Source organism: Pteropus vampyrus, unplaced genomic scaffold (genome assembly GCF_000151845.1).
Source record: "Pteropus vampyrus isolate Shadow unplaced genomic scaffold, Pvam_2.0 Scaffold72, whole genome shotgun sequence".
Taxonomy (NCBI): Eukaryota; Metazoa; Chordata; class Mammalia; order Chiroptera; family Pteropodidae; genus Pteropus; species Pteropus vampyrus.
In genome coordinates this window covers 2,004,377-2,016,665 of record NW_011888853.1, presented here as the reverse complement: position 1 = coordinate 2,016,665, position 12,289 = coordinate 2,004,377, and the positions used below count along the sequence as shown (strand labels likewise).

At 40.4% G+C, this 12,289-nt stretch overlaps 1 protein-coding gene across 2 annotated transcripts in view; it reads left to right on the top strand.

Annotated features, from left to right (window-relative positions):
- Window positions 1-795: 795 nt before the first annotated feature.
- Window positions 796-12,289, top strand: part of GRB2 (growth factor receptor bound protein 2) — a 51,146-nt gene continuing 39,652 nt past the window's right edge. The window contains exon 1 of one of the 2 annotated variants that reach the window (XM_011361937.2): window positions 796-1,080. In XM_011361937.2, coding sequence (XP_011360239.1) covers window positions 1,003-1,080 — 78 coding nt within the window. In that variant the 5' untranslated portion in view covers window positions 796-1,002. The remainder of the gene's footprint in view (window positions 1,081-12,289) is intronic. The other variant, XM_023531684.1, reaches the window with a different exon arrangement.

Genomic DNA, 12,289 nt, shown 5'->3' with positions numbered 1-12,289 from the left:
GCTGGTTAGAAACAATACGGAGGCTGCTTCTGGAATGCTAAGCCTTGGACATCTATTTCAAGGCTCTTGGGGACCCTAAAGTCTTGGGGGGGGGTCTTCACGCGAGAGGGAGCCTCGCGTGAGAGGTCTCCACTATCTCTGATCTGGATGGCAGAGATAGACAGCGAGTGGAATATTAAATATGACTTCAGAGGGTCGGTGCGGTGCGGTGCGGTGTAAGAGCAGGTCTCCACCAGCAAAAGGCTCAGATGGACCTTTCTCTGAGAGTTGTAAATCGAATGGAAAAGTGGTTCCTCTGTTCACTTTCTCAGGCTCTCCTTGGAGCAGACCAAGGCTTAGTTTCCAAGAAGAGTTAGAAGCATCTCAGGACCAAAGCGTGCGGTGACTGCTTTGGGCTGTGGGTAGGGGACCCAGCATATTCAGAAAAGCAGAAAGGTTGGCGGGGGAAAAGAGAGAGATCAGCCTATTTAACTGAGAAAAGTAGGATGTCAACCCGGAGGGAGGCCCTTCCCCAGTGGACTGCATTTCGTGCCCGGAGGAGAGTGTAAGGGGTGAGGGAGGAAAGGCAGAGACTCAAAGGGGCTCCTGCCGGTTCCTGCACACCGTGCACGCCCAGCGGGAAGGAAGAGGAAGTGTATTCTGGAATCGCTCGAACAGCTGCCACCATTGGCCAGCAGGCCTGTCAGTCGTCTGGGCCTGAGGCTGAAGAGAGGAAGAACGAGATCAGGGCTCCTGCCTAGGAGGGAGGGAGGAGGGTTGAGCCAGCCGAGCCAGGGGGCGTGGGGGCTGGGACAGCAGGCCGATTGGCAGGGCGGGGCTGCCTTCGATCCTGGCCACTTCTCTCAATCATCGTCTTCTGATTCAGGGTGGCATTGTGTGTCCCGGAGTGCAGGAGCGAGTCCCAGAAGAGAGGCGAGGCTGAGCCCAGAGCGCTGGGCTGCTTCAGCAGGGAAGACTCCCTTCCCCCTGCTTCAGGCTGCCGAGCACTGAGCAGCGCTCAGAATGGAAGCCATCGCCAAGTATGACTTCAAAGCCACTGCAGACGACGAGCTGAGCTTCAAAAGGGGGGACATCCTCAAGGTAAGTGTTGATGCCAGGCAAATGCCGAGCTGGCCTCTCCTTGTGCTCACCCACCTTCTTTGCCCCGATGACACACAAAGAAACCGTGCTCCTCCTTTCTTCATCGCCCACTTTAACGTTGACCACCGTGTGGTGTGTGATCTGGATGGCAGAGATAGACGGCGAGTGGAATATTAAATATGACTTCAGAGGGTCGGTGCGGTGTACGGTCTTTAACTGCCTTTGTGTGAATGCCTCGAGTGTTTCTGTTTGCTTGTCGATATTGGTGCTATTTCAGATAAAGTCAAAGCAATATGATTGTACTAAGGGAGTAAAAGAGTAGATTGATTTACCTCATAGAGTTTTATTAAAAATCAGAGGATTTTTTGAAAGACCTAAACTCGAAGTATCGAAGTCTTTATGTAAAAGCACTCAGTCTTATTTTACATAGTCAAAAGATTTCTGCATTCTGGAACTTGATCCTAGTCAGTCAGTTAAATTAATTTCTCCTGGTTTAGAGAGGTGGTTAGAAGTATATGCCAAAACTTATTAAAGAATTCAATGCATTTTTACTCTTTGCGAAAAAACGAATGGAGTTCCAAATAATATGGTTTAGCTTGCAGTTGTACAAGTCAGATTTCGATTTTCTTAGAAGAAACTTGGAGCAATTACCCCATATTACACTCTGATTGCACAAAAGAAACCTGCTGACAGTTTGGAACTGAGCTGCTTTAGAGTTTGCAGCTCATTTTGGGCCCCACTATTAACATGAGGATTTGCTTTCCACCTGGCACATGTTAATTATGTTGTTTACTCAGTTGACTGGAGCAGCCTGCCCTTTTGGGTATGTTATTTATTTATTTACAAAAGTGAGTGTTATTGAATAGTGTGTCAGCTCTAAATGAGGAAAACCTGAAGTTTAATGTTTTCGTATTCACTGTTTCAAATTTTGACATTTTCCCCTCTGATCCTTAGTTTGATTGCTGGAATTTGCCACCATTTGTGTACTAGCCCTGAATGAAATTATCAGAATTTTACAAAGAGAAGGAAAATGGCAATGTAGAAATCTAGTCCTTTATAAAATGACTAGTTGTTTTTTTTGTTGTTGTTGTTTTTTAAGTTATGCAGACCTATGGAGAGTTACTATTTTGCTCTCGTCAGGGGCGTGGTCTATTCTGAAGTTACTGCACAGTGGTTTAATGTAGACCTGTATGATGGACTTTGTAGCAGGTGACACTGAAGAGCCCTTTAAGGAGAAGGAAACTGTTCCATTCAGAGCTGTTTTTGTGACGCCAAGCTTTTTTGAGGGTATTCTCAAAATCAGCACTAAATTGCCCAAAAACAGAATCAGCTATACGTTTTAGAGTGACATATGTCTTCCGTTTCTGTTTTCTTGGAGAGCTAGAAATCAAAGCAAACATAACTTAGACTACTGAATTACTCTATCGTTGGTGTACAGAGGAGGGAAGTAATTTGATGTATTCATAGATGATTACTGTTTTTGGCAGATAACCCACTAGTGATATCGGAAGATTGGCTACTCAAGTACCCACATTTGTAGCCTGTACAAAAACCCTTAGGGGCCTTTTTTTTTCTTTTCAAATACACACTGATTTCTCCATTAATTTTACCCTACAAACTTGAACCTGGAAGCCTGGTAATTCACATTTTTCTCTAGGTTTATCCCATTGCATATTTAGCTCTCAAGCAGCAAAGTAAAACTAGGGATTTGATATCTATTTTAAAGAATTTTTAGACAACAGTTTTTGCTGTTTACTATCACTGAACTTTTTCTAAACCTAGACCATGAACATTTTATAAGTTCTCCAACTTAAATTAGTAACCTCTTGAACCAAGTGTAAAACCCGTTTCTCCCATCCCGTGATTAGAGAAGATGACACTATTTAACACTGCCCCAGACATTTTTATGGTGGGAGAGAGGCAGTGAATCAGAGTGCTCCCATTTACTTTGAGATTTTCTTTGGGGAGAGAAAAGTAACATAGATTTGGTTCTTTCCAATTTGGTAGATAACTGGCATATGAAGTCATAATGCCATTATTGCTTTTGAATGGTAGCCATTAGCTGTTTGTTAGTAATCTTGTGGCTTTACTCCAAAAAAAAAAAAAAAAAAGAGTGATGATACAGTAGTTGCCCTTTGTCTCGTAATTCTGTGAAACAGCTGAGTGAAGAGGAGGGACATGAGGGACATTGCTTTGTCTTGAGAGCTGTTAAAAATAAAAAAGCTGTGTTTTCTTCATTTGGTTATTCAAGGAGTAATAGGCTTTGTTTGAGTGGCTTTGATTTGATTTGCTAACTGTTTAGGAGCTTAGTTGTGAGCCAAAACATGTTTAGAAGTGGCTGGAATAGCATCGAGCAGTTTAACTTGATTGAAATAGGGATATATTTGTTGTCTCTTCATAAAGGGGGCAGTGCGTGTTGGTGTCAAATACGTTTTATTTGAAAATAATGAAAGAAGGGGGCTTAGCCCTCTGCCCGGAGTCCGGAGGGATTGGGTCCTCTCACCGTCTTGGAGTTCCCAGTTAACTTCTGCTTGACGCTGACTCCTGTCTTCCAGCAGACCACTTCCTTACTTTTTACATATCGACTTGTGCTGCCCTGAGAAAAGAGAAAAATAGAAAGGTTTTACTGGAAGCCTAAAATAGAACTGAATGCTTCAATATATCTGCCTTTGTTACTTTTCCTCTTGTAAAAGCTTGTGTTTTTCTTGGGGAGGGGAGGGGAGGGCACTGGGGCCTAGAAATGGAAGGGATTGCTTTTCTGCTGCAGGTTTCAGGCCTCGCATGGCCGAACTGAGCATGACTTTTTCCCACTTTCGGAGGGCAGGCTTTAGATAGTCCCAGGGTGCTCCATTCAACAAGGCCCTTGAATACTCTGCCCTGGAGCACTCGTATCTGAACTCACCTAGAAGTTGCATCTGCCGTCTAGGGGCTTCATGCATGTGCTTCCAGCAGCGCCGCATAGGAATTAAGAAACGATTTTGAGCTCTCGAACCTGTGCTCATTCCATTCTCGGGCTGACGTCTTATTTTCCATCAGGGCAGGCCCTCGGCTATAGGAGAGAGCCAACAGTGGAGCACTAGGTGGCTTCCGCCCCGTCTACCACTGACTACTTCTGCCCGTTCCCAAGCTGCTTTAGAACTAGGTCTTGGGTTCACACTTGGATCTTTGAAGTCTTCTGTCTCAGTGCTGATAACCCTATCCACTGTCATTTACTGAGCATCTCCTTGAGCCACATCCTGGAATAAGTTGCTTTGAGAGCTGGGGAAGAGCTAGAAGATGTACTTTCACCTGTTAGGAAACTCTACAGTCAAATAAGAGAAGAGAGATTAATGTCTGAAACAGCGCATGGCAGTGTGTCAAATGAGAGGGTTTTTAGAACAGGAAAAGACTTTTTAAAATCTCTTAATTTAGACTTTTATTTTTTTACACATGAAGAAATGGTGGCCCACAGAGGTTAAATGATCTCTCCAAGGTCACAAGTTATTGGTACTTAATAGTGAACTGGTAGGTAGTGGAATGCCAAAGTTGCGTTGCACACCGTCACTGCCAGAATAATTCAGGAAGGGGAGAGAGCGATAAGAGCTGAAGTCAGAGGAAGCTGAGAGAAAGGAGTGTGACCTGAATTGGACCTCGTGCGCTGAGTAGGACGGGGCTAGGTGAGAAGGGAGGCAGGGGAGTGTGCTTGTTGTATTTGAGATAGCAATGCTACAGCAAGGTTATAGACTGTGACACAATGGAAAATAAGGTAGAATTGGAGCCACGTAGGAAAAACTCAAGAGTTTGGAGTTTGATCATGGCCTTAAGAAGCTTCTTGGGGTTTTTAGCCGATCACGAATGTGTTCTGTGTGTAGAGTGGCTTGCAAGGAGGTGTGCTGGGTGGCCCAGCCTGGAAGGCTGCAGTAATCACATTGTGAGCTAAGTGTCCACATAGGTATTAGAGACTAGGGATGAAAGACAGGGGCATCTCAGAGGTGCTGGTAGGAAAAATAATGGGATTCCTGCCTGTCACATGGGGGCATTTGAATACGTCTCCCATGTAACAGAAAAGAATGCCCGTGGGGGATGCTTCTGAGAGCAGGAATCTGAACTGCGGTTTCATTGGTTACAGTTTACACAACAGCTGGATTTGGGTACACGAGTCTCATATCAGGTGTTTAAATTATAAAACCTAAAAAAAAAACCCCAAAATGAGGTTGGGTGGTTCCTTTTTTCTTCACTGTTTTAAAGTTCAAGTGTCAGTATACTTTATAGAACCATTTCTTTGCCTGCTGATAAGAATTCTTATCAATCTTGTTGACTAAACTTAGAATATTGCATTTAATCTTTTAAGAATGAGGACTGTTTGCGTTCTCAGATAATTTGTTTGCCTTTCATTATATCCATTTCGCCCCTGTCATCTGAATGGACTATTTCTAAATAGATGCCAAGAATGAACTTTCAGTTTCTATATGAGACTCCTTTTGGGAGGCTGGCGGAAGACTAGTCAGCCTTGTTTGGCAAAAGAAAGAAGGAAATGCAGTGTTCCTTTGGGGTCTTGCAGGTTTCACCTCTGTAAGTCATTGTAGTTGAAGTTGTCATTGAATAGCTACCATTTATGAAGCATTTGCTGTATGCCGTGGAGTTATACATCATTTCTGATTTGGGGTACTAAGAAGTTGGTGTTATTAGCCCCATCTTTTGGCTGGGGCTAATAGCAGAACCAGTCTCAGAAGTTAGGTAACTTGCTCAGGTTCACACGTCTAGTAAGTGGCAGAGCTGGGCTTTGGTCTTAGGTCTGGCCACCATGTTCCCTGTGCAGTACAGTGGGGCCCCTCCAAACTGTCAGGATGAATAAACCAGAATTGTAAGGCATCTGCCTTGTCGTCTTGTGGCGCTGATTCTGCTGAGTGATTTATTGGAGATCCTGTCTAAAGTAAGTTGACTTCATCGATGAAAGAAATGAAACAAAAAAATGAGGTCATTCCGCTCGTCAGATTTGCAAAGATGAGAAAAAGATTAACCCCTACCCTCCATTCGCCAGGGTGTGGAGAAACGGGTACTGTCACCTCCTCCCTGTGGATGCTTATGCCAATACGATCTTTCTGAGCAGTGGCTTGGTGATATGTATCAGAACATAAAATGACCCAACAATTCCACTTTTACAAAGTCTAGGAGGAGTCTCAAGCGAGTTTTAAAAATGTAGACAGACATAGAGATGTTTATTTCAGAGAATCTGCGCCACCTAGAGAAGAAATTTCTTCAATTAAATTATATCATTTGTAATACTATCATTTGTAAGATGCATTTCAGAGATGTTAAAATGTGTAAAAAGGGCATCTTCAAATCTATGGAATTACCATATTAGAAAAAAACCTAAGTAGCCAATCAGTAGGAGGCTATATAAGTAGATTATGGTACCTGTAAAAAGGAATACCTGAAGGTGTTAATGTTGAGGTAGCTCTATCAACACAGTAATGTCTACTCTTGCGCAGAGAAGTGTTTAATGGATCTTCTGTTAAAAAGTAATACTGTAACTAATATATTTAGTGCTTAGTATGTCCTCGCACTAAGCTAAGCCTTTTACTTGCATTCCTTTTTAATCCTCACAGTAATCCTACAAAGACAGATGCTATTATCCTCATTTTACTGATCAGGAACCTAAGGTTTAGGTTAAGTAACTTACCCAGGTACACGAGTTAGGATTCACATCCAGGCCACTTTGAGTCCAGATTCCGTGTTCTTAACTACTACCCTGTCGGGTCTTGTCATACCAAGATGAGGGCAGACGAGAGAGACAGACAGACAGGCAGACGGAGACAGAGAGAGACCATCGCAGGGAAACCGCTATTTCTATTTGCTTGTTAAATACACGGACTTTTTTCTGAATGGTCCTCTTAAAAGGTAACAGTTTTCTCCAAGGTGCTGGATTCCAGGTGATTTTTACTTCTTTTGCGTGTGTGTTCTTTTGTATTACTTTATCAGTTTTATTAAAACAGTAAAGTTATTTCACACAGTAAGTAGTTAACATTTGCATCTTTTTTACCTTGACAGCTATTCCAGGAAGTTAAAGTGCTCTGGTCAGGAGTTGATTGGTTGGTTGGTTTTTTAATGGTTGAGGTTTAACCTACTTTTAAATCTTTAGTTCACTGTGCTCAGCGTCATACGACTTAGAGACCTTTTTAAAAGTGACTCAATGACTTTTTGAGGAAAATCTGGATCCCGTTGGCAGGTGCTTCCTCAGCTTTGCTTCCTTGTGGACGTGGAATGAGAGACACCTGCATCGTGGTAAAGAACTTGTACCCCAGGCTAGACCCACCTTTGACTCCCACCTCTGCCACCGGCCAGTTCAGCGTTGTGATCTTGGACAGTTTGCTTTGTGCTTTGGTTCTCCCATCTGTAAAATGGGACTAGCACCTTCCTACCCAGCGTCACAGTGAGGATCCAAAGAACTCATATATTTGTGTGCTTAAAGCAGTGCCTAGCATAAAGCAGACAGAAATGCCAGCTGCCGTTAGTTTTATTAATGTTATTCAGGTGCACACTTTGATAACCCCTGGCCGAGGCAGCTAATGGTTAAGTCACATGACTCTACCCCTAAAACTGGCTGGGTGCTTGTCCTGATATTACCTCGATCAGACCTATTTAAACCTCATCCCACAGCTCTGCTGGAAGCAGGGTATTGATGGAGGATTGTGTGAAAGACAAGTAGTTTCTCCATTCTGAAAAGTCTTTGGTCTCAGAATTAAACCTGAAAGCAAAGAGATTGGTACCTGCCCAGTGTCCTGTCGGGGCTGCGGGTGGGGGCTCTCTTTGGCTGAATGCAACTTTGGGATTATGCTGTTGGCTAACGTTAAGAGATGTTAGAAGAAACAGCCCCGGGAAAAGCTCATGCTTGGACTTACTGTGAGGATGATAAGGAGCCTTTACTATTGGTAGGTGTCCTCAGTGAGGACCTACCTGTGGGAGGACATTTTCTCTGGTCTCAATACCAAGAATAGATGGTTTCCCCCAAACAGCTTTTAAAAATGTTAAGGATGCTATAAATAATGCTTTAATAGGTTTCCTTCTTTACCCTGTGGGAGAGCTTAGAGCCTACTCTGGCCCATTTCGAGCAGCAGTTCTCACATACACTGTCCTATTTTTATCCAAACAGGTACTGATATCAGGTGTAAAATACTGAAACTTTTTCCTCACCTTAACAATGGCCTTACTTTTTAATTAATTTATTCTTTAGTTAACAGTGGACTTTTAAAATCTAGGTTGAGCAAATGGCAAAAGACTTTTGTAATATTTTGCTTTGAAAAATATAAAAAACACCAGTTTAGTGTAAAGTGAGAGGAAATGCAGTTTGGACCTTCAAACTGTAGGCTTCACAGAGAACAAGAAAGAACTATCTATTTTCAGTGAGAATATCGATCATCGAATGTCTTCTTTGTGTCATTACTTCATAGATCTTTATTTTCATAGTTAAAATATGTATGGCTTGAAATGGATTACTAGAGGAAAAGGAATATACTTACAGCATTTTATTAGCAATACCATTTTGTTTTAATATTTAAAATTTACTTTAACATTAATTAAAAAAAGATAGGAAACTCAAAATCCTAAATGAACCTCCCACTCCAGTATTTCACTATTTCAGGTCTCTTCTGGGCCTTATCATCGTACATACATTTTTTTAAATGCTGAAATTGTAGTGGACTCAAAACACAACATATGTTACCATTTACCCACGTTAGTTTTACTAATTATTTTTAATGGTTTAATATTTTAAAATACTTTTAAAGTTAATGAACTGTAATTGACTTAACTGTTTCCTTATTGCAGGATATTTAGCTTGTTTCTATTAATAATTTAATTTAGTTCATAATCTCAAAGGAGGCTTTTAATATTATATATGTTGATCTACTCTCCAGGAAGACTGAGCAGATTACCTACTTGAGGTCAAGTTTAACGAGAATGGCCCATAATCGTAGCCAGATATATAACAGCACAGCTGATGTTTGCTTCATTCTCTGACCTTTAACATCGAACGTTATTTCAGTTCGACAGTTTTTTAAAGGACCGTGGAACCAGAGTTTTGAACCGATCGAACCTCTCTTCTCAGCATCTAAGATATTTGACGACAGCACTTTTTCTGAAGCACATTTTATTTTGTGCTATTCCTTCAGGTGATTAATTTGCTTATATAGCTTTGTTAGATTAAGTTAAAAAGTAAATTTTATAGCTGAGAAATTTGGTGTGTATTCATAGATGTAGTTTTAATTGTTCTACTTCTTTGGCTGAGGGAATTCCTTCAAGAGGGAAGATCATCCTAACTCATGGTTGGAAGAAGATGAGAAGACAGACAAACCAGGCTTTGTTTAGTCGCTGCTGCAAATGTTTAGCTCTACAGCCAGGAGGCTCTGCTGAGAGCATTTGAGAAAAAGGTAGAGTGACTTACGGAAACACCCTCACTTTACATGTCCTGCAAAAATAAAGGAAAAAAACTATCATGTTGAGAACAGTTGGTTTTCCTTGGATATTAGGATTATGGTGAACTTTCACTTTCCGTAGCACGCATTTCTATAATGGATATTTTTGCAAGTGTATATTAGTTTCACATTCAGAAAATCTAGAAAAAACAAAAACACTACAGTAGTTTTCCAGGTGTCAGTTTACAAGTTAACAGACATTTTAAGGCCTATTTTGCCTTCTTCCAAGGGGAAAAAAAAAATCACCGCGTACAGTTTCATGGAGCAGATTTATTTCATATTCAGACTCCTCTTGGTGCAGGAAGCACCAGCGTCCTCCACATCGTCTAGCATTATTGCATAGGCTTTATGTAGAATCTATGATGATAAACTAGAAAAATGCTCATCCTCTTTTCCTTACGAACAAACAGATTAGCCCTAAAACTAGTCTTGCTGCCCAGACATCTAGTTGTGTCTAGCTTCTCTTCGAAAGTAATGTTATGAAAGTAATGTTTTGTGCTTTCTTACATTCTTAATTTTGACTTAGGTCAGTCTCTAAACTGTATTAAAATTACTATTGCAGCCAAATTGCAGTTTTTCGGAGGTTTAATTATCCATTTCTCCTTCCTTGTCTTTTGTCCATATATAGATAGCTCTAGTCAGGCTTATATTTTATTATTTATCAACTTCTATAAAACATTTGGCTTTAAAAAAGTAAGATTGAGAGAGAAAATAAAAATTTGACATCCTTAGTGGATATAGTTATCTACTGTGGGTTTAAAACATCAAGTGCCTTCATTTTACCCTTTTAAAACATTTATTAGAATTATTTAATAGAAAAATGTTAAAGAAAGTTGGGTCGTACTCCCCCCTGTCACCCAGATAACTTTATGAAATTAAGTGAACAAATCAATGTCTCACTCGTTAGAAAATGTAAAAGGTAAACTCTCTCCCCAGAGAAAATCACTGTTAGTTTTTCTGTAACCTTTCAGAAAAAACATTTAATGAATGTAGCCATCGTTACTTATACTCTATTTTTTGGGTATGGTGAGAAACACAGGGAAACCATATTCGAGGTTTCGAATAATGAAAGTAAGCGGGTACTTTAGCTTTGCAAGGGAGGATGGGGTTTCTGCTTAAGTATACTGCACCTCTTTAGAAAAAAACAGTAGCTCGAAGGATTTCTATGCTAGGTTATCGGAGAAGATCAGAATGATTAAGACTTCCTCAGAGTCATGTGTTAAAAGCTGAGTCAGTAGATCGTAAACCTGAAATTGGCATGAAGTTTCCCAAAAGTCGTGCTAATCTTGTCCACATCAGATATCCAGATGAGTTGTGACTAATGGCCTCATGTAGCGCTAAAAGTGGAAACTAGTAGCCCTACAGGTCTTTCCTTGAGATTAACATTTTTCATCTCCTAAATTTAGGTTACTGGTATAGAAAGAACTAATACTTTTCAGTTTTCATTAACTTGGAAAGTCATACTGTGTGTTCATGATAGCAGAATTTGGATGAATTCTTAAGACTACTTATCCAGCATCTTAATGAGTAACAGCAACAAATTACTGAGTATCTCCTCCATGAAGGGCACTATGCTTAATACAAAGGGTTTAAGATACACGTAATATGTCGTAATGCACTGTTTTAAGACCTATGCTAGAGATATGCACTGGGTGTTCTGACTGAAACACACTTAGTCAGATGTGAGTATCGAAAAGTTTTGAGATAATTTAGAAATGCTCATGACTGCTTTGTCCATCCAGATATGCCTGACTTGCTGAGACTTCTAACATTAGCAAAGCTTTTTATCAACTCTAAAGAGTTGTTGGAATTGTCTAGAACACTTAAACTTGTGAGGTTAATTGCCTGTCAGTGTATTTGGCAGTTATAAAAGGAGACATGAGCCATATTGACAGTAGTGTGGCACATGCAAGAGCTTCAAAATAATTATGACACTTCTACGTTTTGTAAAAGACTTTAGGTGAGTGCCAAACTCAGATTTCATACCTGTGACACCACTGCTCCCTTCTAAGGACGTATTTTATGGAAATTGGTTTCTACTACACATTTGTATATGCAGAGTATTGAATAGCATTTCTAAGTGGGGTTACTTTTTACTGGAACTTTCTATGTATTGGAAATGGCATGAACTGAACACTTAATGTTTTGGTAAGTACTTCAGGAATGGGAAGGATTGAGCCTTTTATTTTCTTCATAACCAGAACGTGAATTATACTTAGCAAATATGTGTGTAGTCCAGAGGGGTATACACCTGAAATCTGCAATCTTGATGTTAGTTTCTAAAGTGTAAAAAGTTGGCGGTCAAGAAAGTGGAAAATGCAGTACCTTTTCATGAAGCCTCTGAAGGAAAATTGCTCAAGTAAATAAACAAGCTCAAGATTTCTTCATAGACCTGACAACATTTACTCAGTTAATATTGTTTATCAGATAGAAGTGCGGAAGCCCCAAAATTCTGTATTCTGTTTACAGGGAGGGTAGAATAAGACAGGGATGCTGTGTGTGCTTTTAATCGGTCTCCTCAACAGGACCCCTGGTTCAGATAAAAGTAAAACTGTTACAGCATCTTTACTGAACCTTGTTTGTTTAATGTAGGTTTTTTTAAAGTTACTTTATTTTAAAACATTTTTAGATTCACAAAAAAAGTGTGAAGATAACACAGAGTTCCCATACATCTCACACCCAATTTCTCCCATTATTAACATCTATTAGTGTAGTGCATTTGTTATAATTGCTGAACTAGTATTGATACATTATTA